General features: G+C 49.5%; 3 protein-coding genes across 4 annotated transcripts; all 3 read right to left on the reverse strand.

The window, feature by feature from the left end:
* Positions 1 to 98: 98 nt before the first annotated feature.
* On the reverse strand, positions 99 to 8,023 carry ddx46 (DEAD (Asp-Glu-Ala-Asp) box polypeptide 46). Its single transcript, XM_086130868.1, has 23 exons — positions 7,927 to 8,023; positions 7,507 to 7,671; positions 6,957 to 7,079; positions 6,771 to 6,858; positions 6,485 to 6,656; positions 6,149 to 6,411; positions 5,746 to 5,853; positions 5,498 to 5,663; positions 5,302 to 5,422; positions 4,594 to 4,769; positions 4,373 to 4,494; positions 4,219 to 4,297; positions 3,556 to 3,638; positions 3,306 to 3,470; positions 2,802 to 2,964; positions 2,528 to 2,721; positions 2,314 to 2,451; positions 2,096 to 2,245; positions 1,739 to 1,966; positions 1,099 to 1,317; positions 838 to 982; positions 458 to 531; positions 99 to 383 (listed from the first exon to the last, which is right to left on the reverse strand). Exons 1-23 carry the CDS (start codon positions 7,941 to 7,943, stop codon positions 336 to 338), a joined length of 3,207 nt encoding a protein of 1,068 aa, XP_085986994.1. The 5' UTR covers positions 7,944 to 8,023; the 3' UTR covers positions 99 to 335.
* Positions 8,024 to 8,668: 645 nt separating this feature from the next.
* camlg (calcium modulating ligand) lies at positions 8,669 to 12,306 on the reverse strand. Its single transcript, XM_086131890.1, has 4 exons — positions 11,972 to 12,306; positions 10,866 to 11,296; positions 10,721 to 10,786; positions 8,669 to 10,545 (listed from the first exon to the last, which is right to left on the reverse strand). The coding sequence occupies exons 1-4, from the start codon at positions 12,129 to 12,131 to the stop codon at positions 10,312 to 10,314; spliced, it is 891 nt and encodes a 296-aa protein (XP_085988016.1). The 5' UTR covers positions 12,132 to 12,306; the 3' UTR covers positions 8,669 to 10,311.
* Positions 12,307 to 13,111: 805 nt separating this feature from the next.
* Positions 13,112 to 26,422, reverse strand: sec24a (SEC24 homolog A, COPII coat complex component). Of its 2 annotated transcripts, XM_086131177.1 has the most exons (23): positions 26,075 to 26,422; positions 23,469 to 24,041; positions 22,239 to 22,394; positions 21,638 to 21,682; positions 21,390 to 21,559; positions 20,903 to 21,090; positions 20,640 to 20,742; positions 19,928 to 20,054; positions 19,450 to 19,559; positions 19,244 to 19,356; positions 19,029 to 19,147; positions 18,248 to 18,303; positions 17,530 to 17,736; positions 17,309 to 17,432; positions 16,820 to 16,978; positions 16,559 to 16,732; positions 16,368 to 16,478; positions 15,960 to 16,135; positions 15,495 to 15,632; positions 15,277 to 15,381; positions 14,620 to 14,712; positions 14,429 to 14,532; positions 13,112 to 14,342 (listed from the first exon to the last, which is right to left on the reverse strand). In XM_086131177.1, exons 1-23 carry the CDS (start codon positions 26,127 to 26,129, stop codon positions 14,228 to 14,230), a joined length of 3,321 nt encoding a protein of 1,106 aa, XP_085987303.1. In that variant the 5' UTR covers positions 26,130 to 26,422; the 3' UTR covers positions 13,112 to 14,227. The 2 variants fall into 2 exon arrangements, with proteins under 2 accessions (XP_085987303.1, XP_085987302.1); XM_086131176.1 differs by having other exon boundaries at positions 21,390 to 21,682.
* Between the last annotated feature and the right edge of the window lie 541 nt (positions 26,423 to 26,963).

Below are 26,963 nucleotides of genomic sequence, written 5' to 3' on the forward strand. Positions count from 1 at the left end.
CTGATGAATAATATACAAAGTAGACTCTTAAATAATGTAAAATGCAGTCTGCATTGCAGACACATATATTAATACAAATGAAAAGAAAAAAAACGTCCTCACCAACATTATGATTTATTAAGGGGGATGAAGGGGTTTAAAAATTATTAAAAAAGGCGAAGCTCATGGAAAATCCATGGAAAGATTCGGTGATGACTCGTGGATTTGGAGCTAGGAGGTATTTATATGTATAATTACCACCACTGAAAAACCTGCAAAAATATAGGCTGGGAAGAAAGCATTATTAAAAAACAAAACAAAACAAAAAATATTCTTTGATGACAAGCAAGTCTCCTTTACAACACTTTGTATCGTCCTTTGCTGGTCGGCTGGTAGGAGTTTTGCTGCAAAAGAAAATATTTTCTAATGAGTAAATGTTCAAGAAAACAACAATATGAGTAATTAAAATGCTATTTACTAATCTGATAAGTTCTTCCTTGATAAGACGTGTGATCTCCGTTTTGGCTTTCGTCACAGCCAGCTCGTTTGCGCCTAGAAATGAAACCACAATTTAGAATCAACATCGTCTCCGACACCATCAAGGTAAAAATCTGAATTTAAGTAAACACATTTCCCTCCTTAGCTGGTAGAAAATATGTTTCTGGGAGACTCAGTAAATATCATGACCAAATCCCTAATTCTCAACTCTGCTGTTTATGTAAGCAGTGCACATCAGCGGGGCCTTCTTTTATAACAGGTAAGCAACAACTACGCAACAATTGGAGGGGGAAAAAAAAATCATTGTGACAGTTAAACACGGACTAGTCGCCCAGCTGTATTTAAAGGGCAAATACGTACTTTCAATGGCCAAGTAGATCTTGCGCTCGCCCTCCTTGGGCTCCTTGCCCGGAGGGAAGTAGGTCCCTCTGATGGTGATGGCGGCCTCCGAGTACTCGCCGATCCTCTGCAGGGCTTCCTTGGACGTTACCTTCCACCTGGCCGTCTGTAGGACAGCACACATTTGGGCAGGCATATGATAGTAAACTAATCCATCAATAAAATATTACACGAACGTGAAGGCGGTAGGTAGCGAGCCGTGCGCCAGCCCGCCTGACTGACCTGCGGGAAGTCGTTGATCTCCAGCTCCTCCTCGTAGCGCTTGACCGTCTCGGACTGCTCGGCCGCCTGCCGCTCCTCCTCCAGCTTCTCCACCGGCGTGTAGTTGAGCTTGGCGTTGATCTTCTCGGCCAGCTGCTCGGCGATGGTCTTGGCCGACACCGACGGCGTCATGATGGTGCCGCCGCGCAGGATGGCGTTGGTGGCCTGCTGCATCACGTCCTGGGGGGGGGGACGATCGACTCGTTGAGCTCAGAGAATGCAATTTTAGACCGAGGGTGGATGGGCTTTCCTCGTGAAAAGAAATCATTGTTTTGGAAAAAAAAAAAAAAAAAAAAAAAATACAGTACATCACAAAAAAAGACAAATGTATAAAATCTTCGAAAGATATGTCACAACTTTTTTTTTTTATTATGTAAAAAGAAAAATGTACAAAGTTATGTAAGTGTGGACAACCTTAATCAGGCCACATGACAGAGTGTCGCACGCGGCTGTCAAGGTAACAAAATCAAACATTCTGCGAGCAAAAAGGGATAGAGTGGACCCGTGCCAATAATTGTACAAATTTGCCGGGGTCCCTCTGTATTTGGTTTCTAGTACGGAGTTGACTTGAGCATATGTCGCAAGCAGTTTCTTAACATACCTGCGCTTCAGCTCCCAGGTTCTTCTGGGCGTTGATCTTGAGAGCCAGCCGCTTGGCCATCTCCAGCTTCTGGATGTTTCCGGCAGACGTGGGTCCAAGCCCCGAGAGCCCGCTCAGCGAGCCGGCCGAGGCGCTCGCCGAGCCGCCCCCGCCCCCCCCCGATCCGGGAGCCATCAGGTCCTTCACGCGCTTCTTGGAGTTGAACATGCTCTCGATCTGCTCCTCAATCTGAAAGGGAATCCATCCGTGTAGGAGACGACTTCGGACCTCAAAGTGGCGATCGCAAGGGAGGCAGACAGCTACCGAAGTGCGTCCGGGTTGTCAGCGCGCGCGCGCAAACACATTTGAGTTCCTCACATCCAGAGCGCCCTCCTCGTCGTCGGAATCTTGCAGTCCCAGCGCCGCCTTCTGCAGCTTCTTCCTCTCGTTGGCCAGGGCGTGCTCGGTCTCGTCGAACTTGAAGCCTTTGCCCGAGAAGCCGCTGCTGCTCCTGATGGACTTGCCCTCCTGCGACGGCGGGCGGACCGAGAAAAAGGTGGAAAATGTCCCGATTTTCCCGCTTTGCTTTGTCTTACCGCTTTCTGCTGGTCCTTGAAGGAGACCCACAGCTGCTCCAAATCGGCCGGGACGGGAGAACCCGACAGCTCCAAGGCTTTGATGATGTCGCCGGCGTATCGGACCTGGTCCTCCGTGATGAAGGTGTAGGCGTATCCCTGGAATGAACGGGATGGCAAGTGAAGCCCCGCCCCGCCGCCGCCAATGACCGAGATCGCCGCATGGGAAACGGACCTTGTTGCCCGCTCGGCCCGTGCGTCCGGCCCTGTGCACGTAGTCCTCGTAGTGGTTGGGGCAGTTGTAGTTGACCACCAGGATGAGCTGCTTGACGTCGAGGCCTCGCGCCGCCACCGACGTGGCCACCATCAGGCGGCAGGCGCCGTTCTTGAAGTCGTTGATGATGCTGTCGCGGTCGTACTGGTCGATGCCTGACCGCAAAAGTGGCGTGAAAAGGAAAAGGAGCGGCGGGCGGGCGCGGAGGCAAGGGCGGAAGCGGGTTCGACGGTACCTCCGTGCAGGGACATGCAAGGGTACGAGGCCTTCATCAGCTCTTTGAGGAGACCGTCGGCGTGCTCCTGCTTGTCCACAAAGATGATGACCGAGCCTTTTTCCTGATAGTGGCCCAGGATCTCCAGCAGCTTCAGGAACTTCTGGTCCTCCTCGATCACCAGCTGCAGGTAACAAAAAAATAAATAAAAAAACAACGATATTGACAGTAGACTTGTTAAACTCGACGATTCAAATGGGGTACCAACTACAACTCGACAAATTCACGCTTAAGAAGGTGGATGAAAGGGCCACTCGAAAATCTTTGAAACACGCTAAAGTCGGCCAAGAAAGCAATTCCAGATTGCCGGGATTGTTCATCAGCTCTTTTTTGGGGTGGCCCAACAGCCCTCGAGCTCATAGAAGGGCCCACGCGACACTTAAAGCAGACGAGTCCCACGAACCGTCGAAAGACCGTTGGCGGACGGCGAAAATATCGAGCTGGGCACATGGGGGGGACACTTACCACGTGCTGCTCCACGTCAGAGCAGACCACACTGCGCCCGCCCACCTGGATCTCCAGCGGCTTGGCCAGGATCCTCCGAGCCAGAGCCTCCATGGCTCTGGGGAAGGTGGCGGAGAACATCACCGTCTGCCGGTCCGGACGAACGTTGTCCACGATGCGCATGACCTCGGCGCAGGAATGGCATCGTCGCTAATTGTTTGGAATGACGCGCGCGGGATTGTCGTCAGGGGGGGTTCCGTACGGCGCCCACCTGTGGCTCAAAGCCCATGTCGAACATGCGGTCCGCCTCGTCCAGCACCACGTACGTAGCCCGGCGGAGGTTGGTGACGCGACCTGCGCGGCGAGGTAGAGAGAGACGCGTCAGCCGAGCCGCGAAGCTGCTGAATTCTGCCAAAGGTTTGCGGCGTGGACTACTTTAAGGTGGCAAGTGTTTCAACTTTTAAAAATGTGACTCTTTTTTTCTTTTTTTTGCCTATCTCGGTCACGTCTTGCGTACCATCTTGGCGAGGGACCTGAAAAAGTCAGAAAAGCGCCTCAAGATACAAAACAAGAGACGGAGCCCCACTCAAGCATTATGTGACCGTACGGCTTTTCACCTACAAAGAAGGGGAACAAAACAGATTACCTCGCATGTGTGGAAGCCAGAAAAGCACGATAAAAGCGCAGGTGCTCATGACACTTTGCCATCAGGTTCATACGCACACATTTGCAAGACGGCGACACTCATGCGACACGTTTCCATCTCTGGCCGTCAAAGCGGACCAGCGGGCACCTACCTGATTTTTTTGTTTGTTTGTTTATTCTCGTTCAAAGTTTGTCTGATCAGCGATGCACCGAGGGCATTTATTTAAAAAAAACAAAAAAACAAACAACTCCCGGTATTTATCAGCAATGAAAACATGGCAGCACTCACCGCTGTTGGCGCCCAACATGTCAATCATTCTTCCCGGCGTGCACACGATGATCTCGGCGCCTCGCTTCAGCTCGGCAATCTGGCGACGAACGGTCCCCGGAGTCCGGTTAGCGCTTCGAGCTTTGCCGCTTGTTTTGTAGATCCGGCGTTTTACCTGTTCGCTGATCCCCGTGCCTCCGTAGACGCACACCACATTGAGTCCCAGCGACTTGGAGAACTTCTTGCACTCTTTGGTGATCTGCAGGGCCAGCTCTCTGGTGGGCGTCATGATCACAGCTGAGGGAGAACAGCCACACGCCGGGTTTCTCCTCTCCGTTTTCTAAAACGCTTGTCCCCGCTCGGGGCTGAAAGGGTAGTGGCGGGCGCGCCTCTTACCGATGGGGCCCTCGGCTTCCTCCAGAGGCCTCTGGTCCATGATGTGTCTGAACATGGGCAGGAGGAAGGCGATGGTTTTGCCGCTGCCCGTTTTGGCGATGCCGATGAGGTCTCGGCCCGACATGATGGCGGGAATGGCCTGGGCCTGGATGGGGGTGGGCTTCTCGTAGCTCTGCCTATGAGGGCGAGTAGAATTTGCAAAGAGATAATCGTGCAATGTGACGACCCTCAAAGTGTGGCTGCAAACGCTCACGCGGCTGTCGACCAACGGCACGGCATATCGCAGGCGACGGTGACTTCTAACCCGAGCAAAATTCCCCCCGCACTCCTGCCGATCAATAAAGGCAACAAACAACACGATCGGGGAGAAACCGCCAGCGCAATAATAGCGTTAAATTAACGGCACCGTCACAGCAGAGCAAAAGATGGGCCGGCCGCCGGGTTCCCTATAGGCTGGACTAACGCTGGTGAATTCAAACGTTGATTTGATCACGGCGCTCAATTTTGGAACCGATGGCATTCCGCACTTTCTCTCATCGATGCGACGGATTCAAATGGACTTCACATCACGAAGCGATCGCATCGAGAGCGAGTACTGTAGCACCCGCGACTTCGGATCGAAAGGCGGGGCCTGTCCGGCAAGTGACGTAAGGGCGTTGGCGAATGAGAGCTTAGAGTTCGACCGATCTTTTCGGCATTCCTACTGACTTCTTGAGGGCATTGAGGATCTTCATGGAGACGCCGCACTGCACCCAAGTCTTGATGGGCTTGGGACAGCCTTTCCCCTTCACCGTAATTCCCTCCAGTTCCATCCGGTACGTGTTCACCTCTGTAACAGATGGCCGGCGCGTTCGGATCGTTGCGTTCCCAAACTTTTCAAATGGACCCGGCGCCACGTACGGACCCTCGGGGGACATCCTGGCCAGATCGGGCACCTCCACATAGAAGTTTTTGCGGTAGGGCTCGTACTGGATCTTGCCGTGGTCAACGGGCTCCAGGATCTTCCTCTGCTTCGTCTGGAAGCCCGTCAGCGCCGTCTGCAAGTCAACTTCCTCCTCCTCCGACGAGTACTGCGAGACGCGTTGGAGAGATCCCTTAGCTTTCTTTGACTTGCGCACAAAAATCACCAGTGGCAGAGCGATGTCACCTCACCTCCATGGCATCCTGGTCGTTCTCCATCAGCTCGCCCTTCTTCTTGTGAGTGGGAGGTCCTTTTTTGGTCTTAACCACCGTCACCACTTTAGTTACTGTTGCTCCCTTCTGTTGATAAGGATTAAAAAAAAAATCATTTCATAAGAATCCAAGCAGCGATAAGCAGGCCCTTGCACACCATCGCACTCAAAATAATGCCCCAAAATGGCTGCTCTGAACTAAAATGGCTGACCTTCTGTTCAATTCTGTTATGATGGACACGCTCACAATTATTGAAACTGGTGCCGGGGTCTGAATTTTTCTTACTTTCGGAAAGGGTGAAACTGAAGAAAATGAGCCAAAAATGGCTCCATCAAACGCAAAAAATTTGCTTCACGGGTCACTGTTGTAACTTTCCACGCACCTTGTCGTTTCCTTTGACGCCTCCCATGTTGAACTTCTTCACTTCCTGCTTCACCTCCTCCATGTAGGCGTCCAGCGGATCGATGTCGTCCTCGTCGTCCTCGTCCTGCTTCTCGCCGGGGGCGTTTGAGTCCTTCTCGCCTTCGTCCATCTTTTCCTCCTTGACCTCGCTTTCTTTGACCTCCCCTTTGTCTTCGGCCTCTTCCTCCTCCTCCTCCTCCTCCTCGGTTGCCTCCATCGGGACAGGCACGTCCTCGTCATCGTCTGCAATGACGACGTCCGTGTTACGAGCCGACCGAGGGTTAGGCGTGCGGTCGGCGTTGCGCGCCGCGCTCACCGTCGTCGTCTTCGAGGCTCCACTTTTTGCCCTGCTTCATCTCCTCCAGCTCCTTCTTGATCTCGCCGATGTTTTCGATGGCCTTTTTGCGCTGCTCCTCGCGCCACTTCTCCACACGCTCCTTGCGCTTCCTCATCTCCTCCTCCAGCTTGTTCTGGTCAAAGTCTTGCTGCTGTGGGAACACATGAAACCACGCTTGTTTTTTTTTAATAGAGCCAAGGCTATTTAATACTTGTTGACATATACTAGAATGTTCTTTGGGACGGCCGTTTCTCACAAAACTTACATCTTCAACTTTCTCCTCTTCCTTTTCCTCCTTAATTTTCTTCCGGTCCGATACAAGTTCAAGATTTTCTTTCTCTTTGCTCTTTGACCTGCAAAGAAGAGAGAGAGAGAGAGAGAGAGAACAAAGTTCAAATTAGAACTTACTGAAAGTGTGATGTCAGTATTTTTGGTGGGGAAGAGGACAGACTTTTCATCAATTTTCTTGCTCTTGCTGGGGGTGGCCGAGCGCGATCTCCTGGCTCGGCCCCTGCTGCTAGACCTCTTACGTTCTCGGCTCCTGGATCTCCTCCTTTCCCTGCTCCTGGAACGTCTGCCCAAAAGAAGAATGAGGACACTTTATGGCAAAGTTGTTTTTTTTCCCCCATTAAGAAATCTGCCTTGGGACGACGGCCGAAAACTGGTGTTTATGGTAAATCCGGCACATTTACACTGTTGTGTTGATTAATGTGCACTGTTCCAATGAAATAAATAAACAAATAAATGAATAAATGTAAGTAGGCAAGTTGGTAATTACGTTCTGCATATGCGAAGGAAAATAAATAAAAAAATCTTTGTGGCTGTTCACTATCTGAAGGTGTGTATGGTTCAATTTGTCAATGGCGATTTTGCCCAAGTACTTTTGGCAATATCGTGTACAGGAGAACTTATTTTACAATTGGATGCACTTGTAAAAGGACGCAGGGATGGACGGATGATCGGGTGAGTGGAAAATCCAAATGTCATTCATTCAGCCTCACCTGGCACGCTTTCTGTCTCGGGAGCGAGACCTGCGTCTGTCTCGGCTGCGCGACCTCTCCCTCCGGCTTCGGTCCCGGTCGTCCTTTTTGGAGCGTTTGTCCGCAGAGCGACTCCTCGAGCGGCTACCGGAGCGCCGCGGAGAAGCCGAGCGCTTCCTGTAATGTCTAAACATCCACACAATAGTGGTTTAAAGGCGAACATGAAACCATTGTGTGAAAACTGTGTTCATATGCGAGCGAGACTTGGCGGGCAATGTATGCTTATAGTTTACGGCGCAGTTAGCATGCTAACGTTCGCATTCCATATTATCTTGGTAGAGAGCGGCGTGGGACCATTATAAATCAATTGAAATCACAACATTAAAAAAAAAATACATAATTTTTAAAAAGAAAACGAATTAAACATGCTCTCGGACGTACCGCGACTCGCGACCCATGGTAACGTCGTGAAACAAGTTCAATGAGTTCCCGACTGACGTTTGACTTCGCTGCGGCGCCTTCACTGAGGATCTCGGGCTGCTTCCGCTCAAATTCGTTACGTCACCAAAGTGCGACACCTGTTGTGGAAATGTGGCGCCTTGCTTGTTCAGCGTGCCACCAAGAGGCGGGAGGTCTTCTTTTTTTGTTTTTGTTTTTTTGGTATTCATTTTTCCTCACTAAAATGTTATTATCGAGTGACTCAATAATGGATTCATTTACTGTAAAACAAAACTAACATGTTACATGAAGATTTTGATTTTTTTTAGTAATTTGGCAAATTCATAATTAAATTATGAGCATGTATTATTTCGTTAAAATTAACTAATTCGCATAAAATAGGAGAATAGTCGTAAAATAAACCATTTGCTATTTAGTCAACATATTAAATGATTTGCTCAATCCAGAGCAGTGCTGTATTTGCTGCACGTTTGTTTTTGTCATGATTCAAATTAAATATTTTGCATTACGTCACATTTTATGTGGTTAATAGTGAATACTGTAATTCTAACAGTTTTAAAAATGACAAAAAACATTAAAATAGAAAATTGCAAGCTTTTTTATTTAACGTTTATGACATAATTGCCTAAATTATAATTGAACATAAAATGTGTTAAGAATAAGTATGTAATAATACAATGTTGAAAGTCAAATACTAAAAGAAAACAGCATGTCGGACAAATCATTTGGCTTGACAGTTTTAATGCTTTTACCATGTCAACATTGAATGATTTCACATGTATATGCATACAGATGGGCGGCCCGGTGGGCCTTGTGGTTAGCGCATCGACCTCAGCAGGCGCAGAGGTCGTGGGTTCGCTGCGGCCTTCCTGTGTGGAGTTTGCATGTTCTCCCCGTGCCTGCGTGAGTTTTCCTCCCACATTCCAAAAACATGCATGGCAGGCTGATTGAACACTCTCAATTGGACCCGCGGTGTGAGTGTGGAACGGTTGTACGCCTCTGTGTGCCCTGCGATTGGCTGGCAACCAGATCAGGGTGTCCCCCGCCTGCTGCCCAAAGACGGCTGGAATAGGCTCCAGCACCCCCCCCCCCCTCCTGCCACCATTGTGAGGACAAAGCGGATCGGAAAATGGATGGATGGAGGTATACAGATCAATTAGTCCGAGTGGTTTCCGGATAAAACACGCACGCGTTTAACATGTCAAAAATCGTCACAGTAATAAGTTAATGAGCAGGATATTAAAAAGAGAGGCATAGGCGAGTAGATAGAAAACACGTAAGGCGGAAGCGTGACACAAAAGCGAAAAAGTACGCTTGCACCTTGACTTACGAGTTGAATTCCTCTCCGCAGCCCGCTCATAACTCAATTTATTCATATGAATTTTTACCATTGAAATCAATAGAAATGCCATTACAGCGGACCCCTGCTATTCACAAAATTTTGGGACCTAGCCGGCCCGCAAATTGTGAAATTAAGTGAATCGTTGATCAATGCTATGAAAGAGGGAAGAATTTGTTTGTTTACAGCCCGCCCCCAAAAATCTTGAAAAAAAATGGGGAAAACGTTCAAAAAAAAGAAGGCACTGACCGCACTAAAGATGAATCAGTGGGTGCTGAAGTGCTAACTACTCCATTCCCAAAAACACCACCATTTTTTAATTATGGATTTCTCATAAAGAAAAAACTGTTTATTGCATTTAAAAAAAACAAAACAAAAAAAATCATGAATAAATGAAGTGTGGAATTAGTGTCAGCTCTACCTTTAATGACATGAAGGGGCAAGATGTGAGCTTGCAAGATGTGCAGCTGTTGCCAACAATGACTCTTGGCGATTTTGTGAGCCGAAAAGGATACTCGCTTGTGTCATTTTCAACTTACTGTTACACTGCCCAAAAATACCAAAGTAAATGCTGAAAAGCAAAAATAACACAGGCGACTTCGCTATTCGGCATATCGAGTTTGCACGTGCTTGACTGTTTGTCCGGATCAATAAAGTGCATCGGCGACTCTCCTTGCCCACATGCAAGCGTATTACAGTACCATAACTACTCCATTTCTTTCCACTTCACTCAAGCGGCGGCGTATCCTGAAGCTCGCTCGTCTGACGCAAAATTAGGCTCGCAGAATTGACCAAGCGGCGGCTTGTAACTGCAAAACTTTGAAAAGCTGACGCGCTCGCAAGTCAAGGTACAAACGCGTTCCTACTAAAAGAACAAGTGCATTACTCCTCACACTCCTCATCAGTAATGTCTAGTTTCTTGCGTTGGAAAGTTCTCACTTGTGCCATGAAGAAAAGAGACACACAAATATGCCCTGCTGCCTCAACGGTCGGCACTGAAAGCAGCGGAGGGGGACGGTTCGGCTCGGTCACTGCGCCCCCGCCGCCGCGGCAGAGGCCCCCGCGCCCGGCTCGCTGACCTCAGAGCCGACCAGCAGCAGGACTTGATGGGAGAGGATGAATGTGAAGAAGTAGGCGCAGAGGTCAGCGAAGACGTCGCCCATACGCCGGTACGTGTCCATGAAGCGGTTAATGACCTCACCGGGGATGCCCGACAGCAGCAGGGCGGCGGTCAGCACCGTGGTCTGCGCCTTCTTCTCCATCTGGAACCACGGCGGTCAAAACCGTTAAATGTTGTGGATTTTGGGAGTGGAATAAGCACTTAGCAGATGAATCCACCTATCTTCCGGCTACCGCCCCCTGCTGTCAATTTGAATCAACGTCAAACTGCCCTTGGGGCCTCATTGTAAAGGTCACGCGACCAAACCCAGAACTCACCTTAGGAAAGTATTTGGACAAGCCCATAAAGGCCAGTTCCAGCGTCAGAAATGGAGCAAATATCGACTAAAATCACAAAAGGATAAATAAAGCGTCACATTGCTGCTAGAGTGTCTCTAAATCAATCAGACATGTGACAACTCACCAGATACTTGCAGACAAACACTCGGACAAAAACGGCGAGGAGGACGCTGCAGACCAGCCTGAAGACGGCGAAGGGGTCAAAGCCCTCGCCTTCTGCCTCACCCTCACGCGCCGGCTTCTCATTGACCAACTGGCCCCTCAGCTTCATGGCATCGTCAAAGCGAAAGAGGTACTGCTGGAGGCCGCCGGGGTCATCCCCCGCCACCTTCTCCGCCTTGGGCTTCTGCCGGATCCCTCGGAGATGGCCGTCCGCCATCATCGCCGCATCGTCTGGCAGTGGTGAGTCCCTCGTCTCTGGGGTGGCTCCGCGGGACAGGTTGACTGACTCCGGCAGGAAGGGAGAGGGTCTGGGGGAGGGTTGGGAAGATGACCATGCATCTGTCCGGTCCAAGTCCAGGTGGAAGCGGGGTTCTGATGGACGCCGGGGTGACCCTACCGGATATAAGTGAAGACAATCAACACACTTTTCAAAATAAAGATGAAGAAGAGTCACCATAGGGACTCGGTGAGTTGCAATAATATAAGTTTTTCATCACAAACGACGACGAATAATAGGCCTGCGAGTATCGTTATGTGATCTATGTCCACAAACGCATTGCTCTACCAGGATGGCAACAAAAACACAAAATAAAACCCGAACACACTTCAAATTGCTTCATTGACATGAAAAATGCACCAGATGGTGCAGCGACAACGCTATTTTTGTTGAGCCTAAGCACAAAAACAGCCGAATATTTCTTTCCGCTAACATTACGGAAAGAAAAATGCAAATACGTGGTTTGTGAATGCCGAAACACGAATATAAAGAGGTTTTCTGAATTTGTACAGTATACAATTCCACAAGACAAATGACGTCGAACATCCGGGTATTTCGTTTGGACATACCGTAACACATACAAAATAAGGCGTTTGTCGTGACCCAGAGACGAGTCTTTTCAAACAAAAATACCAACAAGTATGATTCGTGAATTTAAGTGGCGTATTTTATAGGATTTGATCTCATAAAGGCCTGTTCGCTCATTGTGACGTCACGTTAACATCGCCTGATAGGTAGGGGCAGATGCAGCTACAGCTACTGTACTAAATGTAAGCCGTCAGTTAACATACCGTTATTGTCAGCCTCGTTCTTGGCGTAGCCTACAATTCTCTTCATCCTATCCTCGGAATTCATGAGCAGCTTCCTCCTGCGGATCTCCGCTCGACTCTGCGCCGCCGACAACGCCGTCGTCGTTTTATCGTCGGCGGCGTGGCCCTCCGCAGGCTCCATGTTTTCAAAATAATGAGCCCACGTCAATCAAAACGAAATAAAACAACGAAAAACAAATTAAAGCAGAAAAACGTGCGGCGATAACTCTGGACAGGGTCAGATCGCCGAAGAACAACACGGGATGGACCGCCGATGTCGCGCGGCGATGCCGTCACCAATAGAGGACACAAAGGAAACGCTTGTACGCTCGACTTTTTTTAATGTAATGTTAGTCGTATTACATGATGAACATTATTATGAATAGTAAATATTTTTTTCTGCATTTGATTGGCCAGGTGGTATTTGAGACATAAAAGGGAACCATGAGCGTGAAATAGGGTACCTAAATATTAAATAAAATGTAGGAGGGGAGTTTCTGGGAATTTCTCCATTGTGAGACAAATAAAGGTTTTCTTATCTTAGTACGATCTAATCTGAACAATTATATAATGAGCTGATGATGATTTCAAAATCGCACATATTTAGCTCCAATCACTGTAATTTTAAAGTCCCCTTTTAAAAACATTGTTAGCAAGCTATTTGCAGTTTTGGGCTTCGTGGTTCGAGACCATAATTTAAAAAGTTTAATTTTAGCTGTGACCCCTTTCACATGCTTTAAAACTATTCATTTATTGAAACGTATGGTAAACATCTGAACACACACGGGGTGCCATGTGACGTCGCAGAGTCTGTGCGAGTCCCTGGGCAGGAGCAGTGGTGCAAAGCAGCTCGTGTGCTCTGTGTTTTACAATTCTTCTGTTGAATAAAAAGCTATAAAGTGCATCAGCCTCTGTGTTTTTCCTTTCTCTAATGTGACAGCATTATAGCAAGTACTGTGACTTGACAGGGGGAAAAAACAGGACTTTTCCATGTTAATCATTGAAAATTACTGCTGTACCGTTTTTCACAATTTTTAGGTATGCATGTATTTTCTCATTTTTTTTAGTTTGTGTAGATATTACATTTTAAAGATGGAAAAGTCACTTGACAATACATGCATATGACTTGAGTAAGCAGAGTATTTATTTTTTTGTATCAGACAATTTCGACCCTATTTGTTTGTTTTCTAAATAGGTTTTGCTTTTTGTAAGACTGTACAACAATTACAAATGATCAACTCACACAAGGGGAGGAAAAAAGTGACTAATTTGGTCCACATATTCCAGACCATCAACTCCGTCACTGCCCCCCAAAAAGCCCACTACATTTAAAAAGTCCCAAACATTTTATTTCATTGACATGTCACCTAATCTGTCATACTAAAATTTTATTAGCATCTCTCCACCATTGATATAATGCAGTATTTTCAATAAACAAGTATCAATAAGCATGATTAAAGATCACAATGGCTTTTTCTGTTAGGTCTCGTGCTCATGAACAAAAAAAAAATATTCCTGTATTCTATTATATTAAAATATTTTACATATAGTCTGTGTTTCAACAGGAAGCTTGGTAGTAAAAGTAGAGTTCCCCTTCAAGGCAATCATTGAATTTTAATTATATTGGGAGGCTCATAAATTAAACAGGAGAGGGGTGCCCAAAAAAAAAAAAAAAAAAAAAAAAAAGGATTGCAACGCAACATTCAAGTGGGCGCCTGATGCTTTCTTTGCCTTTTTCTGGCATTTGTTCGGCGCGCCACATAGAAAGATGAAATCTTCACAAAGAAAAAAAAAAAGTGATGAAAATACTTGATAACAGTCGGTCGGACACCTCGGTTAGCCTGAAAACACACACACACACACGCGCGCACACACACAGACACACACAAACTCGCATACATGTGACGTGTTCGAGGAAACGATCTGTGCTTTTGCCATCAATGAGCTCACATCTGAGCCATACCTCAACTTTGGACATTATTGTTCTATGAGAATAAAAAATGATACTTTCCATCTTTTACATACATATAGTACATGTACACACACACACGCATTTACACGCATATATATGTATATGCATACGTACATATCTGCATGTATATGCGCGCGCACACATGTACACACACACACACACAAATATATACATACACACATTTCTTTATTGGATCACCTCCAAGGCTAAATTGAAAGTGTCCATCATGCACTTCCGCTCTTTCCACATGCACGCACACAAACGGCTCATTTGGAGATCTGCTGTTGCAGGTGGAGCAGGAACTCATAGTAGGACAGCGCCGACTCGGTGCGGTCCTCAATCATGTTCTGCATCAACGCTACTTTCAGCTGGCTCTCGTCCCTGGGACGAAAGGGTAAAAAAAAAAAAAAAAAAATCACAAAGACAAACGACAACACGACGTCAAGAGGTTTAGTGCAGCAGCCCACCTGATGATGTGCAGCGAGGGGAAGAAGGGCCTCTGCTCCCTCAGCCAGCCCACAAACGCTCTGGTCCTCTGAGACTCGGCAGTGTCCAGCTCTGGCAGAAAGTACTGACACGGGAAGAGCATCGTTAGTGTGAGTGTAAAAAATTGAAAGTTGACAATTGCTTTTTCTGTTAGGTAAGAAAGAAATCTCACCAGGTGATCAGGCACGGCGGCGTAGCTGGGGACACCCAGGACTTGAGTGAGGAAGTTGGGGTTGCAATTGCGTCCGATCCACAGATACATGATCTGGATGGAGATGGCGACATGTTGAAAACGACACTGGTTTTGTCCCCGCCCCCCTCACCATTTTCACAGCTGCTTAAGTAAATGTCTAATTCAAATGACTCATTTATATCGCTATTTTTACAGCAATATTAAGTCGTTACGTTTTTCACCCCTCAGCGGCTATTTTTACGGCAAACTTCATCGCGTGTTTAAAATAAGAGCGGCTGCTGTTGACATGGCTGAAATTCTTTTTTTTTTGCACTCATTTACGGGACAAATTTGCTGAAATATATAAAAAGAAGGCAGAGGTGATGGTGTACATCCCATCCCGGCTCCTAATTTGAAGCCAACAGTCTCCAACTTGGTTCTTAAAGTCGTCTTCAAACACATTTTGATCCTTTGGCTTTGACCGTTTTGGTGCTTTCTACCGTCTTTGTTACTCATTTATTGTTTTATTCTTTGTTGTCGTATGAATTCTTTGTGTACAGCGCGCAGGTTGTTTTCAAGTGCTCTCGAAATACTACCAAGATATATTCTCAAGTCGTGTTCACGGTGACTTTGTTGCGCGATGATGTCAATGCGCACCGTTCCAGCATCCATGAGGAAGGCTCCCTCCCTGCTCAGCTTTTCCACCGACAGCTGCAGCACTCTCGGCTGAGGGACGGTCCGCTCGTTGACGTTCAAGGCGCCCTGGGGAGGCAGGAACGCAAAGGCAGCTCCTTACGCGGCGGGGAATAAATCGCCTGGATCCGGCGCCACTCGAGGGGGAGTGGCTTGCGATCGCGTCGCCGTAACGCCCTCACCTCGTCGGTCAGATCGTCAACGCGGTACAACGCGGGGTGGATGGTCAGCATGGCGTAGGCCAGCGGTTGGTACTTGAGCTGACACATGGAGGCCACGCGGTCGTCCAGCCTGGTGCTGGTGCCCGTCCGGAATGCTTTCTGGAGGGGGGGGGACAAACACACGGAGGTGGATCAACAGTCCAGAACGACATTAGAGACTTGAACCTGCTGGTCGTGTGATGCTTGATGATTTTTTTTCCCGAGCTTGTTTTTAAGCTTGATGTTGTTTTTATTTCTTTTTTTTACTCTTTGGCTTTTGACGCCGCGTGACACTTGGTTTCGGTTGCGCTGTTTTCGTGCCGCTCAGCGTCTTTGAACCTCACTTGAAATTGCTCCTTTGCTCCCCAAATTGCTCAGTGACGTCATCCGGTCGAAAACCAAATTCAAAAGCCTCAAGTGGAAGCGCGTGTTGCGATGGCGGCAGACCTGCTTGAGCAGCGCGAGGATGTAGAGCGGGAAGAGTCTGAGGCAGGCCGGGGCGAGCAAGCCGGGCTGCTGGATGGTCAGCACCGACTGCCGGTACGACGACAGGGAGTCGATGGCGGCGTAGGTCATGGCGTCCCGGGCGTCGCTCAAGCTGGCCGTCACCGAGCGGTCCACGGCTGAAAGGAGAGCACACCGTTATGTATCGCCGGGGGGGGGGGGCTTGTTTCTCCTTTACATTATTATTATCATAACGCCCGAAGGACGCTCCCATTAGCGTAAAGGCTCAAAAAGTGAAGCGGAGCAGATGTGCCTGCCGTCTGATCAAAATCTCAAAATGCAATGAAATCTCCCCCTCCCGATACCTTCGACAAACATTGCGATAGTCCCAACGGGAAGCGTGATCCTCACCCATGCACGCCAGCAAGCCGGCCATGGCTTGAACGTCGGCGCCGGCAAAGATGTCCGACAGGGAGTGGACCACCGGGAGGCACAGGGTGTGCACGCGGATCCTCCGCTCTCCTGTTAAAAGCAGAAATTGAAAACGCCCGCGCTCGAGCGCCGCGCCGCAAAGGAGGAGGCGGGGGACACTCGCGCCGGACCTTTGCTGGAGGTGTAGAGTAGCGCAGCCTGGAAGGAGACCACCTGCATCTCGTCCAGGTTCTCCTCGATGGACATCTGCACGGCATAGCCGGCGTCCGGGTTGACGTTGGGCAGCGACAGAAGGTCGGTGGAGCGCACAAAGAAGTTGCCGTGGAACGTGTGAATGGACAGCCCTACGAAAAAAAAAAAAAAAGTCATCCGCCAGGCAGACCGCGCCCTTTCTTTTGCCTCGCCTACAAATGCTCGGGTCTCCGGCGTACCTTTGGTGCAGCGTATCCTCATGACGGCCTCAAAGCCGATCTTCCTCGTCAGGTATCGCTTCAGGTCCTTCTGGAAGCGCTCCACCTGGGCGGGGTTGTGCTGGTGGTGGTAGGAGGGGAAGTAGTAGACGCTCCCGGCGGAGTAGCGCGATATGCAACCTGCCAAAGGCGGAGGAGGGAAGGGAATCAATCCCCTCACTGGACCCGCCTTCGCTTTGTTTTCGCCCAGCCCCACCCCTTTTTTCCCCCCAAAATTTGGGACTTCTGTCAACTCCATTACCCCCCCCCCCCCACCCCCCCAGAGTGGTCTGATTTTGTGATGAAATCGCGTGTCTTTTGAAAGACCTTTTCAAGAAAAGCTGGATTTCGGGTGTCTTACTTGCTCTACATGCATTAACTTTAGACCACAATTTACAAAATACATCTTTGTATATGTTAGCCTGGATAAATAAAGGTCAAGCCAATAAATGAATAAAAATGCGGCCTCACCGAGAGACGCCAAGTCACAGTACTGAGAGCTGAGCAGGAACAGGTCGACGGCCACCTGCTGCCCCGAGCAGTCCAGCGCCAGCTTCTTGTAGAAGTCCGTCGCTGGGGATAAGTGCTGGATGTCCTGAAAGGGCGGGAGGGGGACAAACAAAAAACAACAACATCCGTGAGGATGCGGTTCTCATCCCAGTTCCGATCCCGAGCCACCGTCGACCCGGCACCTTGGCGGACGCTCTTTGATTGGGGTCCTCCCTGGACTGGAGCGCCCCGACGCCAAGATTGGGCAACTGCGTCTGGAAGACGGACAAGCGGCCGCCGGTGGGCGACAGCAGCTTGAAGGCGGCCTGCAGCGCCGAGCCCAGCGCCGACTGAGTCTCCATGGTATTCGCAAATAACGTGGGCAAGCTCTTCAGGAGATCCTGCACCAGCTGCGAGACGCACGGACGTCGCATTAGCTTCAGAATGTACGAATCCAACCGTTCCGCGTTTCGGCACAACTCAAACCTTCGCTCAGGTTCCGCGCTTGAGAACACACGTCGCTCTTTCGCAAATTTCACCACGGGGGAGTGAGCAGTATAGGCTCAAGATATCACACAAGGCACCAGAAGAAATTTTGCAAGATTTTTTGGGGATGGCTACGATGTCAAATGAGAACTCAACATTTCGCGCTGCCTTCATTCACGCAAACGCTTCAATCCACCTCGTCTACCCTCAGTAAAATCAAACAATGACACTTTAAGTCTTTACCTTGTGATTATCAACCGTGTCGGCTGCTGCGACACCATTTTGTCCAGAGTTTTTTTTTTAAGAGCTTTGAGGGATGTATGTAAGGATGATGAAACGCGCGAGGACACGCTTTGGAGAAGCAACTTGAAAAAACACGTCGACATTAAAAGGACATCCCGAGAAGGTGTTTCCTGATGCAAGCGCATTTCTCACCTCTTTGCTCTCGTTGAGGTTGACTAAAAGGCTGTCGGGTGTGGGTAAAAAGATATCTGTGGGACACACAAGCAACAAGATATACTGTAAATCACAATACTGTTCGGAAGTCGAAACTACAGTGTTCCGCGCCATTTGTAGCAATATTTCTTGAGTGATGCCCCCCCCCCCAAAAAAAAGCTTTGTAATTGCCTACAGATGTCACAGCAGGCAAGAAAATCATTTTTGAGCTTGTCCCTTCACTTCCAGGACCCATGGTGTCTTGAGACAAGTTAGATTTGTTCCGTGACTTCGCTGGTCACTTCTCAGGACGCGACTGGAGCCTAAATAATCATATTTTCCCTGCCGAGGATAAAGAATATAGACCAGCAAGTAGTGTTACATCTGTCTACACGTGGTGCTCCACCACTTGTGTTCAAATATCCTTTGCTTACAGGATAATACTGGGACATCAATGTTATTTATTAGCCTGACGGTGGCGTGAGCATCACACTCAACAGACCAACGCCATTTGCTTGCTTCAAAAACTTAATTTGCATTTCAGTTGGGACTCAAGGCACTCATGTAGTTCATTCGGCAAAGATGCCTCCGCGTGGCGCCAAAGCAATACTTTTATGAGACATGGCTTTGGCCTGAGCACCAAAAAACAAAACAAAAATAATGATCATCATAATCTTGCTTTTTCAGCCAATAACGAGAGGACAGCGGACAAGGAGAATCCGCAAAACAGGCCAATTAGGCAACGTGGGACCACGAGGAGTGCCCAACGAAGGGAGGTCACCTTCGATGTCTGACACGATGAGCATCTGAGGTTGGGAGAGGCCCTCCTGGAGGTTGTAGAAGTGAACGGTGCTGTCGAACGTGATGAAGCCGACTTTTGTCCGCGCGTCTCCGGGGAGCCTTTGGCGCACACGCACGCAGAAGGAAACGCGCAGTCAGTCTCGGGCGGGCGCCGTTGAGGGGACACCGGAAGAAACGGCGGCGGCGTTGACGTACGCGTTGATGTTGTCCAGCACCGACTGACAGAAGACTTTCAGGTAGCCCGTCTCCACCGCGTTGTGAGACACGTCCAGGGCGAAGAGGTACACGGCCGGCTGCGGCGGCCTCAGCTAAGGGTGGGCGTCGGGCAGAAAAAATGGCATTCAAAGAAAGAAAAAAAAATAATAATCAGCGTACAACTTAAACCGACGGAAGAGGCCTACCATGTATTCCGAAGGAGCAATGAACTCGATGGTGGCGTTCTGCACTTCGGGTCGCTTGTGTGGTTCTCCGTAGGACCGACTGACTGGATTGTACATGAACTCCTCTGGAACTTCACACACACACACACACGACCAAGGTCATACGCAGCAAGCTCCAAAGGGATTTTGACGCCGCTCAAAATCCTTCGATGCCAAATCCACACCCATGCGTGGTTTGAATTGATTTCCAATCGGAGTGGCACGAACGCATGTAACCTACTTGGCAGGTTTCAAAATGTCCAATTCATCTTGTTTCGACTTTTGCGACTCAAATAGTGACTACATTGCCAGAGTGTGCTACGCGGGGCTGCCTCTTGCGCTACGGGAAAGGATGACGGAACTCGTTGATACGCTCGAACTGCCGCTTGAATGCTTTGTGAGATGAGTCACTTGAATGCATTTGCCGACGAGTAGTAGAACTTCACCGCTGGCTTCTTACCATCGTTGACCCGATAGCACAGGTTGCACTTCCACCTCCTCTGATCCAGGAAGGACACGAACGGGTTGATGTAAGTTCGGCAGGAGCGACACCTGACGATGGCGCTCGACGTCACCACGGGAAGATGCTGACGGAAGCAGAAAACAAACAAGGGGCCCCCCCGGGCGGGGAGGCGGTTACGGCACGCTCGGTCACAGCGCTTGCGGGGAACGATTTGCAACGTTTCCTCGGCCGCTAAGCGCAACGATTCTTCGCATGAGGTGATGCCCAATCAACAAGACGGAAGCTCGCCCCGTTTGCCGACAAACGCCATCAAACAAGCCAATCGGTCCCACGGCAGATTTGTGTTCTGCTGCAGTGGTCATACGGGTGGGAATCAGGAAAAATAAAAATCTGCTCATGTTTTACCACTCGAGTATGGATATTCCACACACCTACCGAATGACTGGATTTCAACTCATTCAGTACCGGCCAATTCCAGACCAAGTCTGAAAAGACGTTTAAAAACGTCTTTGGGAGTGAATGAGTGAAGAGAAATTGACAAAGAACCGGGATTCAAACATTCAAGTCAATCAAGATTTAAGGCCTAGTTGGGTGCTATTCAATGCTCATTAGGGCAAAGGGGATCACGATGATCGGCTCAAAAGCGGCTTGAGGTGGCGCGCCCCGTTCGAGAGGACAACGCAACCGGCAAGAGTTGAGGCGGCCTTACGGAGAGGTCCTTGAAGGGGTGCAGCAGGAGGCCCAGCGGCATCTTGGCTTTATTGAGCAGGGACTGCGTCTGGGGGATGCTGGTCAGCGTGCAGCGAAAGACCCTGGACACAGACACACCGGCGCCACGTGCGTTATGCGTCTGTTGGACCGCCGTAACACCCGCATCTGATGCGGCAAAGTGTAAGGAAGGAGCTCCCATTTTCAGACGGGGCGTCGGTGGGCCGAATGCCCCCGAGCACAATGAAAAGTGTCGTTCCTTACTCGGGGCTGCAGTTCATCTTCTGCAGGTCTTGCGGCAGGCAGGGCGTGGGGGCGGGCACCGGGCCCGGGGGCAGCAGGTTGCGCTCCTGGAGCAGGTTGACCACCCGCAGGCTCTCGGGGGTGCCGGACTGCAGACTCATGGCCGCCAGGGACGGGCTGAGGTGAGCCGGGCCGGGCCCGGGGGGCGGCTGCCGGGAAGAACGCCGTCGTCAACTTGTTGATTGTAAAATGCCGCCCGGTCATTATTTGGCCTTCCAAAACAGCCGTCGGCGCATTCGAGGCAATGTTTGTCTGGAGAATGAGTTGACTCGCGCAAAGCAAATGCATGACAAGCGGCGGAGCGCGTTGTTCCACAAACACGCGCCCAGGGCATCGTCAGCGTGAGAATGCGTTTACGCCAAGTGCAAAGCAAACGCTTGAAAGTGTGCACACACGTCAACGGAAAAACTACGGTGCAGCAAATCAGCAGCCGCGCGCGCCGTCTCACCTGCTGGTACGGCCGAGGCGCTTGACTGTAAGGCTGCGTGGCGCCGTCAATTGCCGGGTGCGAGATGGTCGAGGGGGCGCCGCGGGGGGCCGCGGGCTGCTGGTACCCGGGCGGCAGGGACGGGTAGTGGCCCAAGTGGTGACCCGGCGGGACATGCTGGGGTGGCCCGGCTTGACCCCAAAGAAAAATAAAAAAGCAACATATGAACAAATTCAAGACGTTCCCCGTGCGTCTTTTCACACACGTACCCAGTTTGCCGTCCACGTGGTTAGCGCCGACACCAGCGAGCATTCCTGTTTGGAAAGGCGCAGGCATGACTTTCGAACTCGTGTAACTCGACCGAGCACGGAAGAGATTGGAACAAGATGACGCAAAAACAGACGGCGGATTGACTTGATGCGGCGTCGAATGAGGCCGTGTCGGATTTCGCGACAAGAATCAGCCGGCCGGACTGGATTGAGCTTCCGATCCCGGTGACGTTTGTTTGCATTCCGATGGGAAAAGTTTCACTGATGCAGCCCCCGGCGTGGAAGTGTGTGCACTTGATTCACATGTTTTTCGTCCTTCCCGTTTGTTGCTGCGGTTGCTGGTTTTGAGGATCTTTCGCCACTGGATAGCAACGTTCAAAAACAAAACAACTAGTGACGGGCTATTACAATCGATCCCCCCCGAACGTTTTGCAGACGGTTGCACGCATTCCAGTGGGATGGATGAACACAGTTGGGCTTGTGTTTGAACTGAAGGGCTGCATTTGTCACAGCCCGCATTCGAGGGCCAATTTGGACTTTCGTGTCGCTTTTCCCCATTTTCCGGAATATCGCAACAAATTTGAGCGTTGGAATGGCGTACCGTCAGCCTTTGGGGGAGGCGGGGTGGCGTTGGCCATCGGGGGTGCCGCGGGTTTCATGGTGGGGGGCGGGGGGCCCACGGGTGGGGGCCCATAGGGAGCTCTGCTCGAGTAGTATTGCTGTGAAGCCGCCTGGTTCATCGGCGGAGAAGCGGCACCTGGTGGAGCGAGAAAGCATTTGATTGGTGACTTTCTGGTAAAAAGAGTCTTTTTTTTTTTTTTTTTTTTAATGGTCACAATAAAGGTTGGTCGAGGTGCCAAAGTGGCAGCATCACCTCTGCTCTCTGAAATGACTTCTTCTCATTTTGTCGCCATGTGGTCAGGTGACGATGCTCACGTTTGTTTGACGCAGCCAGACGGATTTTACACCGCGTTTATCTGAGAAACATCTCTCAACCGGTCGCACAATTTGACGTGCGGCTAGGCCGTTTAATGCATCGCCTTTGCTAACCCGTCGCTTTTTCCATCTCTGGCGTTTGCCCACAACTGTACATCCGATCAGGTTTGGTCGATTTGAGGTTGCAGAATCTTTCAGCTCGCTCAAAATGTTTGCGCATCTCACACCGGGCGGCTTGCGGCCACGTCTTTCTCTCAATAACAAGCTCGGCCGAGTGACACTTTTTGGGAGGCGCCGCCAACTGCGGGTGCTTGAAGACGATCCGTGACTGTGGCTTTTAAAATCCCGGTACTTAAAAAAAAAAGTTACTTTGTGGAATAGAATCTCATCGGTATAATCAAGGATTCTTTTGTTGCTTGGCGAACTTTTCCAAGGAAAAAAATGGAACCGATGGAGTCAGCCAATGTCAATCAGATGAAAATTTGAAAAATGATTTGATCAGATGAGGGCAACTCGGCGGGCAGGCTTTCTGTCGCTGTGTGCCGTTGAACTTTGAACGAATTTGGAGTGACCCGAGTGTGTGTGTGCGCGCGCGCGTGTCGACTTGTTCAAGGCGGGAGTAGAGGGCAAGGTCCTCCTTCCAACATATCAACCCCGCAGATACTTTATCTGACACCGGCAACTTTGATTCAAAGCCACAAACGCACACAAGAATAAAGCCATTTAGACGACTCAAAGGCAACTGCTCTGATTTGAACCGTGCAGTTTGCGTCTTTTTTTTCTTTTCTTTTCTGATTGAGACACAAAAATGCCTCGTTGATATCTTCCAGATCGCCATTTTTCCAATTTGGATAATTTCCTGTTCTGATGCCGGAGGCCATTTTGATGTTCTTACCTGGCTGGCCGTATCCTTGTAGCGAGGCGGGCGGCTGGGCCGCGTTCTGGGACAATGAGGGCGAAGGCGCCGAGCCGTAAGGCGCGGGTGGGCTCACGTGGTTGGGCGCCGAGCCCCGGGGTGGCGCGTTCATGGCCGCGGGGGGCCCCGGGGGCGGCGGACCCGAGTTGTACTGCCACCCTGGAACCTGCTGCTGATGTTGGGCGTTGGGGTAGTAGCCGCTCAAAGACGCAGCGGGTGGTGGGGGAGGAGGAGTGGCCCGCGCGGGGGGCGGCCGGGGACCAGGACTGGGGCCGGCAGACTGGGGAGGGGTGCGGGACGCGGGGGCGCCCAGGGGGGGTCGGGGGAGATGAGGTTGGTTGGGCGGGGATGGATAGGACGAGGGCGGCGGCGGGCCAGATTGATGGGAGCTGACTGGAGGGATGTGCTGGTATGGCCCGGAGGGATAGAGTCCGGGACCGGGGGGAGGGGGCGCTGCAGCCTTGGCCTGCATCGGGTTGTAGCTGGGTTGGTGCGTCATACCGTAATTGACCGCTGGGAGCTGCTGGACACCAACTGGATTCTGTGAAGGACCTGCAAACCGTTGGACATGTCACAAGGTTAGAGAGACAGTGGGGGGGGGGGGGGGGTGTCAATGGCAAGGGAGCATTCCTGCTACTTGAACGAAAACGGAGATGGAAATTGAGTCGTCGACAAGCTGAAAGTGCTCCTCCAAAAAATACAAATAAAATAAACCCCTTTGAACATGTTGACGCAAAACTCAAATAAGATGGACAGGACACAGGATGGAAAAATCTCTCTCACGTTTACTTCTGGAGTCAACTTCAACTGGGGGTTGCAATCAACAAAACATCATTTGAGCCTTATTGACTCTATGCGTTTTGTTTGACAGCTATCTTGACAAACCCTCCAGTCTGCTCACTCGTACCAACACTCGAGGCGGTGAAGGCGTCGCACGGGATGCATTATTTGACTTTCACGTCCGCTTGACAGTTAAACGACACGTAAACCAAAAGGGCCCTTTCCCACCGGCAATTGAACGGCAGCGTGAGAAAAACAAAGCGCACAAACACACCGGTGGATGGCGAGCGCTCGCTTAAAGGCGAACACGCCTGACTGACTAGCTCAAGCGCGCTACGGTTTCCAATGACCAATGAAATGCCAGCGCAACACCTGTACCTGCATACTGGCTACCTTAATCTTGATCTGCCCCGAGTGGCTCCGTGGGAGTGACTGTTGTACGTTTTGCTGATGCTTAAAATAGCAGATACTAAGAGAAGCCTTTACTTTTGCAGATAAGACTTCTCGAAAAGGTGGAGTTTTTGACACCACGCGGCTCTCTGATCAATTTTTTTCCCGCTTGACTAACAGGAAAAATCTTTGCCAGTATGACAAGAACATTCCTAGTAATTCAACGGCAGCATTTCATGATAGGTTGCTCTCCGCTGCATCACGACAGTCCCGCCGTGGAGATGGATTATGAGGACAAGCTCTCTTCTCAAAGATGAATGACCGAGGCTCCTAATCCACTGGAAATTGTCGATGTTAGGCCCAAATTGTTTGTCACGTAACGACTAAAAGCTCCCTGTAAATGGCTTCGAATGTGAGATCAGCACAGTTTATGACTTGAAGATCAAGATTAGGCGATGAATCTCAGCTTCTCACCTACGAGAAATGCCAACACGTTGGAAGTCAGACCAGTGTAGGCACACTCAAACACATTATGTCAGTTGTACGTGTATAGTATCAACAGTATGTTGTGGTCATTAGAAAGTGTGTGTGGTTTCATTCAGTTCATAGATTGAAGGAAAAACAGGCAATGTGATGAGACAGCATCACTCACGATGTGTTTCTTAGCTGTATATCCGATGATAAATAATTTGGCCATCCAAAGCCCTTTCTCAGTCTAATTTTTGTTCTATAGCGTTTGAGGTTTCACAAAATGCGCTCTCATTAACGTGGGCAACAACCTGTTGCCGCCCATACAACAAAATAACAGCTTTGGGGTCTATTAAACAGGTACAGGATACATTTGAGGAAGAGGAGATTCGTGCACAAGAGTTAAGGTATTTTTCTCAACTGGATCAAGTCCCATGTGACACATTGACAGTGAGAAGTAGGGCAAAAAAAAAAAAAAAAAGACACCGAGAAAGTTTGAACGCTACTACGCCGATATCGTAATCATCCGATTGTCCTAATGACAACAGGGCGCGGATATTGAGCCACAAAAGACCTTCCAGAAGCTTGAGAGCACATGACGAAGTTGTTCATTGAATCAAAACGCGGCTGCTCACCACCACTGAAATGTACCAAAGCGCCCAATGACAGAAGGCTCATTTTTCAACCAAATTCAATACTCCGGCCCGAGCTTTTTTCGCCACAAATCCAAGTTAAAATCAAGATTACACGACGTCACACCCACGCGTTTATTTAGAAAGTAGCTCGAACTTTGGGCAAGTTGACTCGACGGTCTTTGACGAACTTTGCACGGCGTCTTTCTTTTTCTAACCCCCCCCCCCCCCTTTTTTTAAGGCGAATCAGCGAGCTAACCATTAGCAAACGTTTCACAGACAAACAAGTGACCGCCTTTCGCCTCAAGACTTTACCGTTGGCGTATGGCTGCCCAGTCACATTCTGGCCGTTGAAGCCCGCCGTTGACATCTTGAAAACGGTCACCGGGTTCCGAATGGGAGCGGTTAGCTTAGGTGAGCGATTAGCCTCTTCTTCTTCTTCTCCTTTTAGCCAACTGGTTGTGGAACGAGTCGCTGGATTAAGAAACAAACGTCCACGTGCCGGCGGCCTGGGTTCGTCTTGAAAAATGTGACTGTCTGGCTGGCTCGATCACACGGCCATGGCTGAGGGACGAAAAGTCCCCGTCGCAAGTGACACTACGGTAATAGCAAGGCCTCGGCGAAAGCAGTCGTGTACAAACCGGAAATTGGGATCACCCAAGGATCAACGTCGAAATTGTCGAGCATGCGCAGTGTGTACACGTGGCATTTCCTGTCGTGCTCTCCGTTTTGCAGTCTAGGAGAAACAAGAGCTGCTTGTGGATGTCAACTTGTCTCTACGTCCAAATGCGCTTCACTAATGTCTTTGGTTTGTTTCTAGCAGTGGTCACATAGTCTCAAACAAAGCCGGCGGCTTCGTAAAAGTCATTACCAGGGGAGAAAGTCACATAAAACGAGAACCTGTGCTCATCTGAACGCGGTGCAGGCAGTGCTTCTCAGTTAGGCTCCACATGTGATTTGAAAGTTGCCTCAAATGTTATGTGGGACCTTGGGTTGCAGCTAACGAATATTTTCATCAGGGTTGATTTTCTTTATTCATGGGAGAATCCATGAAGAATACTGTTACTCAAATCCAGGACATTTACATTCTTCTTTCCAGAACATTGTATCATCATTTTTGATTTATTTGTGCTTGCAGAGTCAGGAGATGTAAAGTAAAATGTTTAATCTATATCTGCTACATATTACATTGAAATGACATACA

The sequence above is a fragment of the Hippocampus guttulatus genome, chromosome 15 (assembly GCF_054856545.1).
Source record: "Hippocampus guttulatus isolate MCC_2025c chromosome 15, RoL_Hgut_1.0, whole genome shotgun sequence".
Classification (NCBI taxonomy): domain Eukaryota; kingdom Metazoa; phylum Chordata; class Actinopteri; order Syngnathiformes; family Syngnathidae; genus Hippocampus; species Hippocampus guttulatus.